Source organism: Haliotis rufescens, unplaced genomic scaffold (assembly GCF_023055435.1).
Source record: "Haliotis rufescens isolate VD_foot unplaced genomic scaffold, xgHalRufe1.0.p SCAF_2, whole genome shotgun sequence".
Classification (NCBI taxonomy): Eukaryota; Metazoa; Mollusca; class Gastropoda; order Lepetellida; family Haliotidae; genus Haliotis; species Haliotis rufescens.
Window position 1 is genome coordinate 41,182,991 of NW_025963890.1, and position 20,018 is coordinate 41,203,008.

Genomic DNA, 20,018 nt, shown 5'->3' on the forward strand with positions numbered 1-20,018 from the left:
GAAAAGTGGCAACTCAGTATGGATGTAGGACACTCATTAGGGAACAGTGGCAACTCAGTATGGACGTATGACACTCAGTTGGGAACAGTGGCAACTCAGTATGGACGTAGGACACTCAGTTGGAAACAGTGGCAACTCAGTCTGGATGTATGACACTCAGTTGGGAACAGTGGCAACTCAGTCTGGACGTATGACACTCAGTTGGGAACAGTGGCAACTCAATCTGGATGTATGACACTCAGTTGGGAACAGTGGCAACTCAGTCTGGACGTATGACTCTCAGTTGGTAACAGTGGCAACTCAGTCTGGATGTATGACACTCAGTTGGAAACAGTGGCAACTCAGTCTGGACGTATGACACTCAGTTGGAAACAGTGGCAACTCAGTATGGATGTTTGACACTCAGTTGGGAACAGTGGCAACTCAGTATGGACGTATGCCACTCAGTTGGAAACAGTGGCAACTCAAACTGGATGTATGACACTCAGTTGGGAACAGTGGCAACTCAGTATGGACGTATGACACTCAGTTGGGAACAGTGGCAACTCAGTCTGGACGTATGACACTCAGTATGAAACAGTGGCAACTCAGTATGGATGTATGACACTCAGTTGGGAACAGTGGCAACTCAGTATGGATGTATGACACTCAGTAAGAAACAATGGCGCTCCAGTATGGATGTAGGACACTCAGTTGGGAACAGTGGCAACTCAGTCTGGACGTATGACACTCAGTTGGAAACAGTGGCAACTCAATCTGGACGTATGACACTCAGTTGGGAACAGTGGCAACTCAGTCTGGATGTAGGACACTCAGTTGGGAACAGTGGCAACTCAGTATGGATGTAGGACACTCAGTTGGAAACAGTGGCAACTCAGTATGGACGTATGACACTCAGTTGGGAACAGTGGCAACTCAGTATGGATGTATGTCACTCAGTTGGGAACAGTGGCAACTCAGTATGGACGTATAACAATCAGTTGGAAACAGTGGCAACTCAGTATTGATGTAGGACACTCAGTTGGGAAAAGTGGCAACTCAGTATGGATGTATGACACTCATTTGGGAACAGTGGCAACTCAGTATGGACGTATGACACTCAGTTGGGAACAGTGGCAACTCAGTATGGATGTAGGACACTCAGTTGGGAAAAGTGGCAACTCAGTCTGGACGTATGACACTCAGTTGGGAACAGTGGCAACTCAGTATGGACGTATGACACTCAGTTGGGAACAGTGGCAGCTCAGTATGGATGTAGGACACTCAGTTGGGAACAGTGGCAACTCAGTATGGATGTAGGACACTCAGTTGGGAACAGTGGCAACTCAGTATGGATGTATGACACTCAGTTGGGAACAGTGGCAACTCAGTATGGATGTATGACACTCAGTTGGGAACAGTGGCAACTCAGTATGGACGTATGACACTCAGTTGGGAACAGTGGCAACTCAGTCTGGACGTAGGACACTCAGTTGGGAACAGTGGCAACTCAGTATGGATGTATGACACTCAGTTGGGAACAGTGGCATCTCAGTATGGACGTATGACACTCAGTTGGGAACAGTGGCAACTCAGTATGGACGTATGACACTCAGTTGGGAACAGTGGCAACTCAGTATGGACGTATGACACTCAGTTGGGAACAGTGGCAACTCAGTCTGGACGTATGACACTCAGTTGGGAACAGTGGCAACTCAGTATGGACGTATGACACTCAGTTGGGAACAGTGGCAACTCAGTATGGACGTAGGACACTCAGTTGGGAACAGTGGCAACTCAGTATGGATGTATGACACTCAGTTGGGAACAGTGGCAACTCAGTATGGACGTATGACACTCAGTTGGGAACAGTGGCAACTCAGTATGGACGTATGACACTCAGTTGGGAACAGTGGCAACTCAGTATGGACGTATGACACTCAGTTGGAAACAGTGGCAACTCAGTCTGGACGTATGACACTCAGTTGGGAACAGTGGCAACTCAGTATGGACGTATGACACTCAGTTGGGAACAGTGGCAACTCAGTATGGACGTAGGACACTCAGTTGGGAACAGTGGCAACTCAGTATGGATGTATGACACTCAGTTGGGAACAGTGGCAACTCAGTATGGACGTATGACACTCAGTTGGGAACAGTGGCAACTCAGTATGGACGTATGACACTCAGTTGGGAACAGTGGCAACTCAGTATGGACGTATGACACTCAGTTGGAAACAGTGGCAACTCAGTATGGACGTATGACACTCAGTTGGGAACAGTGGCAACTCAGTATGGACGTATGACACTCAGTTGGGAACAGTGGCAACTCAGTCTGGACGTATGACACTCAGTTGGTAACAGTGGCAACTCAGTATGGACGTATGACACTCAGTTGGAAACAGTGGCAACTCAGTATGGACGTATGACACTCAGTTGGGAACAGTGGCAACTCAGTATGGATGTAGGACACTCAGTTGGGAACAGTGGCAACTCAGTCTGGATGTATAACACTCAGTTGGGAACAGTGGCAGCTCAGTATGGATGTAGGACACTCAGTTGGGAACAGTGGCAACTCAGTATGGATGTTTGACACTCAGTTGGGAACAGTGGCAACTCAATCTGGACGTATGACACTCAGTTGGGAACAGTGGCAACTCAGTATGGACGTAGGACACTCAGTTGGGAACAGTGGCAACTCAGTATGGACGTATGACACTCAGTTGGGAACAGTGGCAACTCAGTATTGACGTATGACACTCAGTTGGAAACAGTGGCAACTCAGTATGGATGTATGACACTCAGTTGGAAACAGTGGCAACTCAGTATGGATGTAGGACACTCAGTTGGGAACAGTGGCAACTCAGTATGGACGTATGACACTCAGTTGGGAACAGTGGCAACTCAGTCTGGACGTATGACACACAGTTGGTAACAGTGGCAACTCAGTCTGGACGTATGACACTCAGTTGGAAACAGTGGCAACTCAGTATGGACGTATGACACTCAGTTGGGAACAGTGGCAACTCAGTCTGGATGTAGGACACTCAGTTGGGAACAGTGGCAACTCAGTATGGACGTATGACACTCAGTTGGGAACAGTGGCAACTCAGTATGGATGTATGACACTCAGTTGGGAACAGTGGCAACTCAGTATGGACGTAGGACACTCAGTTGGGAACAGTGGCAACTCAGTATGGACGTATGACACTCAGTTGGGAACAGTGGCAACTCAGTATGGATGTATGACACTCAGTTGGAAACAGTGGCAACTCAGTATGGACGTATGACACTCAGTTGGGAACAGTGGCAACTCAGTCTGGACGTATGACACACAGTTGGTAACAGTGGCAACTCAGTCTGGACGTATGACACTCAGTTGGAAACAGTGGCAACTCAGTATGGACGTATGACACTCAGTTGGGAACAGTGGCAACTCAGTCTGGATGTAGGACACTCAGTTGGGAACAGTGGCAACTCAGTATGGACGTAGGACACTCAGTTGGGAACAGTGGCAACTCAGTATGGATGTATGACACTCAGTTGGGAACAGTGGCAACTCAGTATGGACGTATGACACTCAGTTGGGAACAGTGGCAACTCAGTATGGATGTATGACACTCAGTTGGGAACAGTGGCAACTCAGTATGGACGTATGACACTCAGTTGGGAACAGTGGCAACTCAGTATGGACGTAGGACACTCAGTTGGGAACAGTGGCAACTCAGTATGGACGTATGACACTCAGTTGGGAACAGTGGCAACTCAGTCTGGACGTATGACACTCAGTTGGAAACAGTGGCAACTCAGTATGGACGTATGACACTCAGTTGGGAACAGTGGCAACTCAGTATGGATGTATGACACTCAGTTGGGAACAGTGGCAACTCAGTATTGACGTATGACACTCAGTTGGGAACAGTGGCAACTCAGTCTGGAAGTATGACACTCAGTTGGGAACAGTGGCAACTCAGTATGGACGTATGACACTCAGTTGGGAACAGTGGCAACTCAGTATGGACGTAGGACACTCAGTTGGGAACAGTGGCAACTCAGTATGGACGTATGACACTCAGTTGGGAACAGTGGCAACTCAGTCTGGACGTATGGCACACAGTTGGTAACAGTGGCAACTCAGTCTGGACGTATGACACTCAGTTGGAAACAGTGGCAACTCAGTATGGACGTATGACACTCAGTTGGGAACAGTGGCAACTCAGTCTGGATGTAGGACACTCAGTTGGGAACAGTGGCAACTCAGTATGGACGTATGACACTCAGTTGGGAACAGTGGCAACTCAGTATGGATGTATGACACTCAGTTGGGAACAGTGGCAACTCAGTATGGACGTAGGACACTCAGTTGGGAACAGTGGCAACTCAGTATGGACGTATGACACTCAGTTGGGAACAGTGGCAACTCAGTATGGATGTATGACACTCAGTTGGAAACAGTGGCAACTCAGTCTGGACGTATGACACACAGTTGGTAACAGTGGCAACTCAGTCTGGACGTATGACACTCAGTTGGAAACAGTGGCAACTCAGTATGGACGTATGACACTCAGTTGGGAACAGTGGCAACTCAGTCTGGATGTAGGACACTCAGTTGGGAACAGTGGCAACTCAGTATGGACGTATGACACTCAGTTGGGAACAGTGGCAACTCAGTATGGATGTATGACACTCAGTTGGGAACAGTGGCAACTCAGTATTGACGTATGACACTCAGTTGGGAACAGTGGCAACTCAGTATGGATGTATGACACTCAGTTGGGAACAGTGGCAACTCAGTATGGATGTATGACACTCAGTTGGGAACAGTGGCAACTCAGTATGGACGTAGGACACTCAGTTGCGGAACAGTGGCAACTCAGTATGGACGTATGACACTCAGTTGGGAACAGTGGCAACTCAGTATGGACGTATGACACTCAGTTGGAAACAGTGGCAACTCAGTATGGATGTATGACACTCAGTTGGGAACAGTGGCAACTCAGTATGGATGTAGGACACTCAGTTGGGAACAGTGGCAACTCAGTATGGACGTATGACACTCAGTTGGGAACAGTGGCAACTCAGTCTGGACGTATGACACACAGTTGGTAACAGTGGCAACTCAGTCTGGACGTATGACACTCAGTTGGAAACAGTGGCAACTCAGTATGGACGTATGACACTCAGTTGGGAACAGTGGCAACTCAGTCTGGATGTAGGACACTCAGTTGGGAACAGTGGCAACTCAGTATGGACGTATGACACTCAGTTGGGAACAGTGGCAACTCAGTATGGATGTATGACACTCAGTTGGGAACAGTGGCAACTCAGTATTGACGTATGACACTCAGTTGGGAACAGTGGCAACTCAGTATGGATGTAGGACACTCAGTTGGGAACAGTGGCAACTCAGTATGGACGTATGACACTCAGTTGGGAACAGTGGCAACTCAGTATGGACGTAGGACACTCAGTTGGGAACAGTGGCAACTCAGTATGGACGTATGACACTCAGTTGGGAACAGTGGCAACTCAGTATGGACGTATGACACTCAGTTGGAAACAGTGGCAACTCAGTATGGATGTATGACACTCAGTTGGGAACAGTGGCAGCTCAGTATGGACGTATGACACTCAGTTGGAAACAGTGGCAACTCAGTATGGATGTATGACACTCAGTTGGAAACAGTGGCAACTCAGTCTGGATGTATGACACTCAGTTGGAAACAGTGGCAACTCAGTCTGGATGTAGGACACTCAGTTGGGAACAGTGGCAACTCAGTATGGATGTAGGACACTCAGTTGGGAACAGTGGCAACTCAGTATGGACGTATGACACTCAGTTGGAAACAGTGGCAACTCAGTCTGGATGTATGACACTCAGTTGGGAACAGTGGCAACTCAGTCTGGACGTATGACACTCAGTTGGGAACAGTGGCAACTCAATCTGGACGTATGACACTCAGTTGGGAACAGTGGCAACTCAGTATGGATGTATGACACTCAGTTGGGAACAGTGGCAACTCAGTATGGACGTATGACACTCAGTTGGGAACAGTGGCAACTCAGTATGGACATATGACACTCAGTTGGGAACAGTGGCAACTCAGTCTGGACGTATGACACTCAGTTGGAAACAGTGGCAACTCAGTCTGGACGTAGGACACTCAGTTGGAAACAATGGCAATCCAGTTATATTTATTATCTCTCCCGCTAGTAATATAGACCCTCATACACAATACAAAAAATGTATATATAAATTCCATATCTACATCACTATCAGTGATTCAGGAAGCCAGTTGCAGTTTTAACTCCACGGCCGAAAGAATTTCATATAAACAAATAAATATTTGACATAGCGGTTTATTTTTATTTCGACCAACCTTTTGTGTAAGTAAGTGTGGTCTTACAGGGTGCACTGTTATCCCTCTCTTAAGAAATGCTCCATCCCTGGACACATTTCGATCCAATCTAATTGATGACTCTGGTGTATAACATTAGCTCACCAACTCTCCTACATATATGTCTACAGTTTCGAGAGACCACTTCCGTGGTCCAGTGGATAGAGACATTCAAAGATGGTACCTTCTGTTACCCTGCCTGGTGCTCAACATTAGGGGGAGATAACGAGGACGGGTCGGCTCATAGTCAATGTACTGCATATGTGTCTTGAGTGGGGTATTCATGTTAAACTGCTACAATGTACTATAAAACCAGAAAGTCTGGACTAGTACAAGCAGCCACACACATGCAATAATCTTGAACATGACGTTAACCCCATTTCATTTTAGGGCGGTTGGGTAGCCTAGTTGGTTAAAGCGTTCGCTCGTCACGCTGAAGACCCAGGTACGATTCCCGAAATGGGTACAATGTGTGAAGCCCATTTCTGGTGTCCCCTGCGTGATATAGCTGGAATATTGCTAAAAGTGGCGTAAAACCATACTCACTCACTCACTCCATTTCATTTTAAACTCCTCACCTAACCTCACCTCACACACCTCACCTCACCTCACCAAATGAAACAACCATATTTAATTATGTATTAATTTATTTCAATTGAAATATACAGTCACATGACAGGAAATTGTACTCAAGGCTTTCAAATTATACATCTTTCTTTACAAAATAATATAATTCAAATACATGTATGATCAATGCCAAAATCAATAATTTCATGTCTGTTTCAATTCAAACAAAAGTTTTACTTCTGTAACTTCAATCTGTTGTATGTGGACAAAAAACAGAAAATCATCTAAACATGCAGTGTAGTAATTTATGAAAGCCATTATCAAATAAAATATTTTGACTAAAAAATATTGAACGTGCACCAAATTTTGTGGATGTTGCTGTGGCCTTGTTATTGAGAGCTAAGGCTAGTCTTAAAACTATCAATACACAGATTGTCTGGACTGGTGTGAGCACATTACTGTTAGGCACTATAAAGGTTATCTCCCTGGGTGTTTGCAACAGCAAGCTCCTTCCCAGCCCTAAGTTACCCGCCCATTATCGTCGCTGCCACCAGTATGCAAACGGCCATTACAAATCTCCCTCTAACCCAAAATGTAGTGTTATTTTTTTTATGTCTTTGGGAATGCCATTATAGTGAATTGAGAAAAGGTTAACGACTAACTTACTATTTCGCCGATGAATATATGTTTGTTTAATCAGATTGGTGGGAGACTTGAGACTAATGGAAAAACACCCAACTTCCCCCTTACATTCTCTCTATAATACTTCCATTATAGTTAAGAGAAAGAAAAATTCAAATTGTCAAAGAAACAAAATAATTTAGTTTGGGAAATATTTGGTGTTATGATTGTTTGTAAACATAGGGTCAGTCGATTGCAAGTTCAACACATGCATGGTTGCAAGCTGCCTAGCACAGTGGGGAGCTTTAACTGGTGGCAGTGACAGTATAGAGAGGTCAGCAAATGGGCTAACCCTGTGAGGAGCTTGTATGCACTCGGTGTACGCTCAAGTCACTATTTTTGGACATTCAGTTGCAGATGGCCCTTTTGAAGGACTATCCTTCTGAAGTCACTTTGTAGAGTTGTGTCCCTTGTAAGGCTGAAACGCCTCGCTGATGCACCTGGCTGTGATTCACCATAAGCTAAATTCTGTATCAATGCGTATCATTTCACAAATGAGTTTAAATAATCTTCACATCATTTTCAAACTGACAGTCAACATTTTGGGTTTAAAACAAGAAGTTAATTCTTCAGCCTGATCTATCAACAATCGAAATAATGCATAGTGTCAGAATGTGATTTGGGTTAAAAATCAAAACCTGTATACCAGCTTCAAAAACTGTTTTACTCCAAAAACCTAATCATGCTACACATTGTACAACGAACAATCTATTGTAATATATGTATCATAGCTTCAGTATATCATTTTAAACCTGATCTCTAAACAAGAATACACATAAATATCTCGAAAACATAAAAAAAGCATCTTCCTGAGACAAGGGAGTTTCACTGACTGTAAAAGTCCAGTTTCTACCCTTGCCGAACGAGGCGGCAATTATGGAGTTATATTTTGGCTGGACTAACTACCTGTGCATAATCCAATCAAAATCAGATTTCAGTCGAATGCAGGATTTGTGGAGCATGTGTATTGTTAGTTGGGCGTCAAGAGATATTTTCTCAATCTTTTCATGTTTTTAATCAAGGTGCTCAAGTGATTTGATGTACTTTGTGAGGTAAGACCCATTTTATTACAATAAAGATCTTGATTATCAATCAGATAGTCTTTACTGGGTGCCGCCATTTTGTTTGAAAAATATGCAAGTGATATGAGAGTTGGAATCTGATTGGTCAATAGGAGGGACAGGAAAGGGACATCACTCGTAACTGTCACTGGTGGAGCTACGATTGAGCCCAGAAATTCCAGCCTAGTTCAGCAAGGGTGGTCACAGGACATTCATAGTCAGTTTATACTCCCTTGCCTCAGGAAGATGAAAGAAATGTGTTTGAAGCAAACTCTTAATACATAACTAAAATGTCTTGAAAATACAAATGCAAAATGCTGAAAAATATTACAAAATATAAACTTTCGCTTCCAACAATAAGCCTGACTTGCATGCTTAAGACTTCAATGTTGTTGAATTAGCATTTTTGACTGAAAGACATGATTGAGATGGGTGTCCATACACTGCAAATAACTTGAATTTACATTGGACACAAAACGTTCAGAAAGGTCTGGCATTGATTTCCTGCCCTTACATATCATCATACCAGCAGGTCTTGTGTAGGACTCCACACTCTCAGACCATAACAGCTTCCTCTAGGGCTGGGATGGGTAACTCGGGTACACGGTGGGTGAGTCCTGAGTAGGGCCCAGATACCCACTGGACTGCCCGGAACTGTGGTCAGTCACGTGATATATTGTTTAATGATGATGCAGTATAACTCCATGGATACATGAGTTGCTAAATTTGTTTATTTGTTTGTTTGTTGCCGCACTCAGCAATGTTCCAGCTATATGACGGCAGTATGTAAATAATCAAGCCTGGACCAGACAATCCAGTCATTGACATCGTGAACATCGATCCACACAATTGGGATATGATGACATGCATCAACCAAGTCAGCGAGCCTGACCTCCCGATCCCGTTAGTCCCCTCTTACGGCAAGCATATTGCCTTTTACGGCAGGCACTGGTTGCTGAAGACCTACTCTACTCCAGATCTTCACAGGTCAGTTGCTAAATATTCATATTTCTTGATGACTGTGGATGCATTCCTTCTGACTTTTATTTGTTTGAGTAGATACAGCTTCTGTCAACTTTTGTGCATGTATCTGAGCAGCTTTAATTTTGCCAGAACTCCGGTAAAACTTAAGACCTACAGCACGTACCAATATTGGGTTGGGTAATCGGGGGTCGGGTACCCAGGTAGTAAATTTGGACTCTGGTAAAACTTAAGACCTACAGCGCGTAACCGGATAGGGTTGGGTATAGGGGGTCGGGTACCGGGGTAGTAAATTTGGACTCCGGTAAAGCTTAAGACCTACAGCGCGTACCCGGATAGGGTTGGGTAATCGGGGGTTGGGTACCCGGGTTGTAAATTTGGACTCTGGTAAAGCTTAAGACCTACAGTGCATACCCGGGAAGGGTTGGGTAATCAGGGGTCGGGTACCCAGGTTGTAAATTTGGACTCATCCCAGCCCTACTTCCTCTGATCCTGAAGGTAATCATTAGCATAACAACAAATGATTTAATTGAGCAAATAATAATTGATAAACAAAAAATGAGCACTTGCAATCAAAAGTTAGCATATTAAAATCAATTATATCATGTTCATTCCTCCATATAATTCCTAAGTAAGAATTAAAGTTTTTTAGTGGTTCAAAAATACATTAATCCATAACTTGCTAAAAAATGACATGAATTAATATTGAAAACTATTTAAAAAGTTCAGCCCAAGCAAATTGAAATTCATGAATCTTTTGTGAGGTAATGTGTTCCTTGTGAAGAGTGAATAAGTGATTTGGGTTTAACACCGCTCTTAACAGTATTCCAGTTATATCACAGTGTGTCAGCTCAATGTGGGAAGAAAGCCTGATGTGATGCAGGCAGGTCTTAGATGTTTTCTACTTCGGTGAAACCAACGAGCACGGGTATGGTGCTGACAAACCTAGAAACATAATCAGGGAGAACGGGGATTCGAACCCACAATCATAGGTGTCTGGCGTGCCCAAGGGACGCAACTCTGCACAGCGAATTGCGGCACCTTAGACGACTGGGCCACATGTGACCAACCTTGTGAAGAGACACACCCAACAGTACTCCTGGATTAAGGTGACAGTTCACATAGGTTGCCAAATGTAGAGATTTAACGAGTGAAGGACCCTAGTGCAAAGAAAGTCTAGATTCTGGTTGACCAGATTTTGGTAAAGATGGAGAACTCAGTTCAAAGGCAACATCGTGAATTTTTTGGACATGATGAAGATGGGTATCCACACACTGCAAATAGCTTGAATTTACATCGGACACAAAACGTTCAGAAAGGTCTTGCATTGATTTCCTGCCCTTACATATCATCAACTAGCAGGTCTTGTGTAGGACTCCACACTCTCAGACCATAACTGCTTCCTCTAGGGCTGGGATGGGTAACTCGGGTACTCGGTGGCTGGGTCCCGAGTAGGGCCCAGATACCAACTGGACTACCCGGACCTCAAAGGCAACATCGTGAATTTTTTTTGTCAATCTAACTCTGACTTGTGTTTTCTGTGACTTAATAAAGGAAAAAAATAATTTATTGGTTCAAATTATAAAAAAAAAAGAAGGAAAATGAAGGGCAGTAACTCTGATCACAACTGACCATATTCCTTGTTTCTGTGAAAAAGATTTGAATTGATTTATTCACATTGCAATGCATGTTTCAGAAGCCAATATATCATTAATGAGACATCGAGTTGGTATTCCTAACACGTTTGAGTCATGTCTTAAACACTGCCGTCTTAAGCAACCTAAACGTCATGTACGTCAACCAAACAGTTACACATCATTTCCTTACACAGAGATAATGACACACAGCACTAATTACACCATCATTGTAGCGTTACGACAACAGTAAGTCGATGTTAAGGTATAGGAGCTACGATCACCTCAGAACTACTAATATCACTATGTGGAACAAACCAAGACTGGGTTGGAAAGAAGAGCAGACAGCAAAGCCAGTCCCTTGGAAGTAATACACACGAGACTTTGGTAATCTAACAATTAAAGCTAGGAAATAAAGCTAGATATATACAGTAAGTAGTTTTACATTTGTTAATTCAGGAATAAGTTCCTCCTTCATGAATCAGGAAAAAGCAGACATTCTCTTGATTAATGAATTGATTAATCATTATGCTAATTACACAAAAAGAACACACAATAAATGTAACGTTAGCCCATAAGCAAGTTAGGTGGGTAATTAAAACAAAAACGTGCTTGGTATTGCATATTATTGAAGTGAGTATATTGATCCCAAGGCATAAGCACAGAAATGTGAATCTCACTACTAAACCAAAATATTGCTTCTATAAGGTGATTCATATTTTTAGTCAGTTTACAGGTGTTTGTTTTGTTCTTAAAATTTCCATGGCCAAAAAACAAAAACTGTCTCTAAATGAACATGTATTTCCTGAATTAATATCCCTCGACTGCACTCACAAGGCACATGAATTTTGCAAGTTTCCGGCTCCACATCCAGATGGCAAATATCAAAGGGCCGTAACTCTTATAGGTCTACATCGCTTCAAACTTAAATGGTAAACACTTCACCATGTATTTCATATTTCGCAATAAATCCTCTTTTCAACAAAAACTAAATTGAGTGATATTTCATGTTAACATATTTTTAACATATTTCTTTTCTTATACCATCAGCAGTATATAAAAAAATATATCAAGAACGTCATTTAAATTTTATTTTGCTATTTTCTTTATGTCGGTGGATCCTTAACAAACAAAAAAAATTAATCACCTGTAATATTTTCAAAAACTACAAACACCGGTATCATTTAATTTTACTTTGAATCTCCATGCTCTATTTCCTTATAGTCAAATGTTTCTTCATGGAAGAAGTATTGCTAAAAGTTTTGGAAATGTGTTTCAAAATTAACCAAGAAAAAATTGCCATAAATGCCTTGTCTGAGTTCACAAATCATCCGAATATCTATGGTAATTATGTACATCTGTTCCAAACATCCATACTACAACATAAACAGTTGCTCAAACTCTTGCATACATATAGAGACCAATCTCATTTAAATCAGATCTGACTTCTGATTGGCCAATGTCGGTTTCTTGTCAGTCATTTCATTGGTCGATCAAAATTCGCGAAAGGTCGTTCTGACGTGACTGGTAATGGGATGTCCTCAGATCTTTGGTTAGCAGTAGCGAAAACTAAGATCTGATTTTAATGAGATTGATATAGAGGCTATCATATATATATATATATATTACTATAAATGAAGCTGGTACACAGATACCATCTTCTAGAAATATGGCACCAAACGACTACTGTAAATCTTGAAATTAACGCGAGCGTGAATTAAATGCGAAAAATGCGAGTGGTCTTTGCTCGCATTTTTAAACATTGCATTTATATCAACAATAAGACATTTTGGATACCAAAAATACCAACTTAGACATACGCTGATGTATTCCACACCACTGTTTATTGAGCAGCACTTGTATATAAAGTATATAAACAATGTCATTCAAACACTAATCACATCCTGTGAATTGTCACTGCTAGGGTCAAGACAAGTGTTCTACTCACTTATGTCATCACTGATCACACCTGCAAGTCCAGACAGACACCACCCTTAGTTGTTTGTGACTGCGTCAAAGGCCGACACGAGCCAGTGCCCATGCATTGTTTTTGCGGAAGTACTTTACTCAGCGCTAAAAAGCGTTGCTATTTGTTGTGTGATTGGATTAATGTAAGGTTGGATTAAGGTGAGGATTCTAAACCCGACTGAGGACATCTTTAGATAGAAATCCAGTGATGCTTGAGAGGAGGGGGTGTCGCATTCATCTTGAGTTGCATTTTTGGCTAGGGTCCAGTGGTCGCATTCTTTTGGAGACGCATTAATTACAAGATTTACAGTATATCAGAACCATAAGACCAACCACTTAATCATCCCTGTGGACTTCGCGGTTTGGTTGTGTTGGCATCCAAAAGCATGAAAAAAATCGAGAAATCATAAAAAGAGAGCAAATCATTTCTTTGGCCGATTATTTACAGAAAGAAAACCTCCCCGCATGTTGGCGGACAAGATGGTCGGCACCTGTCTCACTACTGCTTGCAACATATTATGAACTGTATCGACATCAACACGCCATGGATGGTACGACTTTGTTTTACATGCTCTCAGATATGTACACATATATATTTACATTTGTAGTCAGTGCCGTTTGAAACAGACCAAAGATTGTAACCAAAACAATGAAGTTCTATGTCAATGGATGCTTATACATAAACTAGATGCAGTGCAGACAAGAAAACTAAGCAGAACTAGAAATAAATAGTTTTAAGAATAATAATCAAAACTTAGGGGTAATTGTGTTACCGTATTTGACCCAATAAGCGCCCATGTCCCAATAAGCCCCCCCCCCCCCCTTTTCCCGGATGAGATTTACTCACCTGTTTTTTACATACAGTCAAGAATCTTTTGTAGTTGGTTAATGAGGAGATGTTCACCAGTAAAACGTAAGTAACAGTTAATCTCTAGCCCCCCAGCAACAGAAGAATATCAATAGGCTTACTGATGAATTTACGCCAATTTGACTCTGAATTGGTCCCAATAAGCGCCCACCCCTTCTGTCTTTATTTTAAGCGCCCTGGGCGCTTATTGGGTCGAATACGGTATATCAATTCATCCTTAATACAAAATTCTATGGTTACATCCTTGCATTTCTTATAAATGGAGATCCTGCATCACATGAAAGCCTATCTGGAATATTGTTGTTGATTGATTGCACAATACAGGTATTTGATCCATTCACTCACAACATGAACTAAGAAAATTAAATAAACTTAAAAATGTAAAACAAAAAATGGAATGGTTTCCAAGTGACATTTCAAATGTAACACTTATTGCCATGCAAATTAACCTAACCATAATGTGACTATAATGCCTAAAATATTGTAGTGTTACAGACAGCAGCAATCTCGACATCTCCGAAGACAAGGCTACCAGCTAATCACAGTGGATCATCAGCTGGTTATGAGGAGCAAGGACCAGCTCTACACACTGGCCAATTTCAAAGTAACAGTAGTGAAAATTTACATTTACAATCACAATTAGAAATGATTGACATTTGTGTATCTTTTGATTGTGGACAAAATGACAATGAATCTAAACTCTTGCTTATATTTTCCATGAATATTTGGTCAGCATATATGCTGTACAAAAATAGCACTGTTGACAGTGATACAAATTGTTATCTCCCTTGAGGCAAGAGTGATCTCCCTTGAGTCAATGTTGTTACATATTCACAATAGACTGTGTCCTCCTCTGTGGTATCTTGTCAAAGGGGGACATCATGAACACTCTTCATAAATTTCTGTAAAATAAAAATATATTTTCTATTCATTTATTCAGAAATTTTGAAATTTCACAAAAAACATGTCACAAAAAACGATGTTAAACATAATCCCTGATTATCACTGAAAACCAACTGGTATCCTTTTTACACATATTCATAAGAAATACAAATATTTCTCAGCTAAAAACACAACTTTCATTCTGTGAAATAATACTCTTTAGTCGTCAGTCTGCCATCAAAACATAAACCATAACAAAATTAAAGATGTCAATAAAATAGATTTGGGAGTAATAAGTTTTCATTAAAATTTAACTTATATACAGATTTAAATCATCTTTGCACATCACACCCTTCATCTACTGCAGCCCAGCTTGTGAAACGTCTATACTTGGTACATTGGGGTACCAATTATTGATTAAATCCAACTACGAGGTCTGTGAATCTCCTGTTTATAATGGAGTATGCGCAATACCTCATGTTTCGGCTGCAAGGAACAAAATGATCTTGAATGCAAATCAGAACGAACAAATTAAAAACTACATCATGGTCTTTTTTCTAAAACTAAATCAGTTTTTTTTTACATTTCTCAAGGTAGAAAATGTATATGGACTATTGCCATGGTAACATACTATGTATTTATGCTTGCCGTAAAAGGTGACTATGCATGTCGTAAGTGGCAACTAACGGGATTGGGTAGTCAGTCTTGGTTGATGCATGTCATCGTATTCCAATTGCTTGGATCGGTGCTCATGATGTCAATCACTGGATTGTCTGGTTCAGAGTCGATTATTTACAACCGCCGTCATATAGCTGGAATATTGCTGAGTGCGGCATTCAACAACAAAGAAAAAGAAAGAAAAAATTACATCCCAAGGCAGCCGCGTGTGTTCACGGGTGATCAAAGAACTAAGTGTATACAAACCTTAAAGTACTGATGATGTGTAAAATATAACTTCTGTGCTATCAACCATACTTCATTTCACGAAATACGTTAAAAAATAATGGGAAACGTATTTCTGCCGTTGGTTTTGAGATGACGGGATTCAAGACTCACTTCACCATCAGTTCCCATGTTCATGCTTGCCATGGCCCTTCTAGCTAGGAGTAACTATGGTAACCACAAACCTTCCGATTCCGCTTGAAACTCATCCAAATCTTCATACATTTCTTCCTGCCTATAAGTGATAACAGACACCATCACCTTGTGATATATACAGGGATATACGACATACACGGACTGTCCCCATCGCACATAGGAGGGATCCCTTTTTACAGTTTTTTAAAGAATTCTGATAGCTCCAAGAAGATAATAATAATTCATATCATATAAACATTTTTATATCATGCTGCAGTGCATTTCCATAAACGTTATGAAAAAATCAAATATTTATCAATATATTATATTTTATAAAGCAGATATGTTTTCTCTTTCTAAATGTATTGTTTCAATTTAATTTTAAAAATTACATATTTATAAAACCAGAAACCTTGCACCGAAAGGCTGCAGGAATCCCTTCAGGTTGTGCTGTTTGGAGTCAGTTTGTAAACAATAACTTCAACCACCCATAACAAAGTTGGATGATAATACTGTTATAATACACCAGTTTCAGTTCAATTGTCACTTCACTTTTACTTTTAAATATATTCTTAAAGAAAATGAAAGTAAAGAAAATGCTTCCCTAATTTTAGGGAAGTATTGTTTTAATTTTGGTTTCACTTGAAACCGTAGCATGTTAATATTCCACGTTTAATAAAATACATGCATTTCTGACTTGTCTGCATTGTGAAGGTAGGAGAAACATGCACGCTGACATATTCCAACTTGTTTGAGAACACTGGTTCATATATCAGTGGGGGACTAATCACAATCAAGACCCTCTGTCCCCTTCACATGACAGAGTCTCGCACAAACAGTGGGCAATGGGTGTGACATGGGTGTTAGTTATACCGAAGCACAGCAGAGTATGTGTTAAGCAAACAAGGCAAGCATCTGTGGATGAGATGATGGGATGAATGAGCAGAAGATCATCACATGCATTGTGAAAATTGGCTAAAGTACAACTATAGAGCTTGCCATTTAAAATAGAGTCACGAAATACTGTGATTGCCAATTAACAAAAACAGCTGCATGTGTCAAATACAGTAATGAGAAAAATTGCAAAGTGCACTTTTCAAGAAATATCCATTTTGATCATAAACATCATCATTGAGTTTTGATCACGTGATCACAACACGGGTAAGGGTCGGCAGTCAGATGACTGCGAGCAAGTTACATTTAACAGTGCGTGATCTAACTCAGTTGCGCATAAGAACTACCTGTGCATGTTTTTTTACTTTCAGTTTGTGCTGGTAATTTGAATGTATGTTGCACATCCTGCTAAAAATAGCCTCTCAAAACCACTGACTGCCCACCCTTACCTGAATTGTAACCACGGAAACAAACCTCAGTGCTAGCAAAATGGTAATTTCTTGAAAAGCATACTTTGGAAATTTTGTCATTACTGTAAGTTTTATTCCTTATGGCCGGAATGGTTTGTTTCTCTGTATAAGTATTAGAACACATGCAGCTATCTTCATTAATTAATCATCACGATATTTCGTTATCCTACTTCAAGTGGCAAGGACTATAGACACAGCATCAAGCTGGGATTGAATTCATCACAAGTGAACTCTTTTATTCCAGAGAAAGGTTTGGAGACATTTTGCAAAAAATATTTTTTTGGCGAAAGATAATTTTATGCAAACAAAGACTTTTTTGTGCAATGACAAGCAAACAATGTGCCACACCCTCAGGCACTGCTCTTAACTTACTGTAAACAAACAGTGTTATTAATCAAAGTTTAAATTTTGTCTGCTTAGTCAATGGGTGTGACACATTCAGAAACAAAATATAATTGAAAATATTAATCCAATTATCTCAAAGAGTTTTTAAAAACCAAATAGAAAAGACAAAAATATGATGCAAGCATATTTCATGCATTTTTCAAAATGGCTGACTTTCACAATAAACAAGGTGAAATCCTTCTTTAACATAGCGAAAACAGGACTAAATGTGACGAGACTAACGGTTCCGGTCGCTCAACGACCTTCCCAGCATGCTTTGTGTCCATGCAACATTCTGCATAGACGACTCACCCAAATTCCCCCTCCATAGCAATGGGGGTATCTACTACTTTCATCGCCTGTGGAGGATGAAACGAACGATGAAATGGATTATGAAATGGAGTATGGCACAGGTGATGACATTGGTAAGATAGAGAACAGCTAAAGCAGGAGATATATACAATCTAATTTCTACACTGTTGTATTTTTAGTTACAGAATTATCGTTAAATCAAACAAATATTTTCAACATATCACATGTCAGGTTCTTATTGTGATACTGATATCTGATGACTGTTGAAATTGACTTCCAATTTTAATTTTTTTTTCAATTAATGTTTTAAAAAATGTTGAAAATAATTTCATGCAATAATTTTGTCTTGACTGCGAGCAATTCCAGCATAAACTAACTATTGGTTTGTAGTATTAAATATAAGCTAAGTTGGTTTTCTCCAAATGGAAAAAACCTCACATAGGGAGGAATGAGGAAAAATACATTAAAGTACCAACACTTAAAAAACGCTCATGTCAAGAATGTGGACATGCTAAAATAAAACAAGAAACTCTCACAGTCCTTTGATCAAACATAATAACACATACATAATTTGTTCATGCATCATTTGAAAGATGATATAGGCGATATGTACATGACAAGTAATCTTTAATAATCTACATACCATATTCGACGTAATAAACGCCCCGCTCTAATAAGCACCCATGGCGATATTTGCTAATATATTGGCTAGTGAACAATCCCAATTAGCACCCTTTCGATTGATCAATGTACACAAGACTTATTTATTCGTGTATAATGCGCACTCGTTTGTTATATGCACCCTTAATTATGGGCAATTAAATTCTGGAAAATATATCTCTCGTGTATGATACTCATACTTTTCTTTTGTATCACTTCAGACTGTCAGCATAAACTACGAAATTTACAATCTATCAACTCTGTTTTTTCTCTCACCAAAATTATATTCTAATAAGAGCCCCCTATTCCTATTTTTGAGAGAGCCCCAGGCACTTATTACGTCGAATATGGTAATATGATATTTATCACGTTATTTATTTCCTCAGAAGACACTGCAAGGAAGGCTCTCCAGAGACCCCTCCTCTGATGATGATCAACCACAATCTTATTTTATCAATTCTAGTCTTACAATTCTGATGAAAAAACAATTAACAAGATTTAACTGTATCAAATGGAAATATGTTGTCATCTAAATGTTTATGGTGGAACCAAACCACTGTGAATACTGTCACAAGAAAGGTATAAACATATACTCGTAAAATACATAAATAGTGTAAAAGAGTTTAGATTCTGAAGAAATACAAATACTTACAAATACAAATACATAAATTTCATATATGAAATCAATTATACCAAATTTGGCATATAAAAAGATATAATACCCTGAGAATAATTTAATGAACATGAAGGGTTGGGGTTGGGGTTGGGGTTGGGGTTGGGGTTGGGGTTGGGGTTGGTATGGGTTGGGGTTGGTATTGGGGTTCGGGCTGGGGTACCATTTTAACCAAAATATCAGAAAATCACTTTGGTCCTCATTAATAGCATTGTCCAGTGGATAAAGATTTGCCTCATCACAGAGAAATCCAGGTCAAATACCCACACAGGTACAGTGCTTGAACCCAAATGTGGTGTCGCCTCCCTTGATATGGCTAAAATATTGCTAAAAGCGGTGTAAAGACAATACTTACTCAGGCCGACACAATTTGACACAGTCTTAAGCACACATGATTCCTTATAGGACATAGAAGCAATTTGGTTTTTTGAAAATTCTTACACCACTTCTTAACTCTAATACAGTCTGTCCACCGAAACCAATCTGTCAAGTCACTGACCCAGAACCAGTTGTTCCTTTTCAGCCTTTC

At 40.6% G+C, this 20,018-nt stretch overlaps 1 protein-coding gene across 13 annotated transcripts in view; it reads right to left on the reverse strand.

The window, feature by feature from the left end:
• Positions 1–9,102: 9,102 nt before the first annotated feature.
• Positions 9,103–20,018, reverse strand: part of LOC124114498 (calponin homology domain-containing protein DDB_G0272472-like) — an 88,203-nt gene continuing 77,287 nt past the window's right edge. For 7 of the 13 annotated variants that reach the window (XM_046475091.2, XM_046475093.2, XM_046475092.2 and 4 more), the window contains 3 exons: positions 18,157–18,203; positions 16,147–16,196; positions 9,103–15,039 (listed from right to left, as the gene is read on the reverse strand). In XM_046475091.2, coding sequence (XP_046331047.1) covers positions 15,017–15,039; positions 16,147–16,196; positions 18,157–18,203 — 120 coding nt within the window. In that variant the 3' untranslated portion in view covers positions 9,103–15,016. The remainder of the gene's footprint in view (positions 15,040–16,146; positions 16,197–18,156; positions 18,204–20,018) is intronic. The other 6 variants (XR_006857862.2, XR_006857861.2, XM_046475100.2 and 3 more) reach the window with 2 other exon arrangements.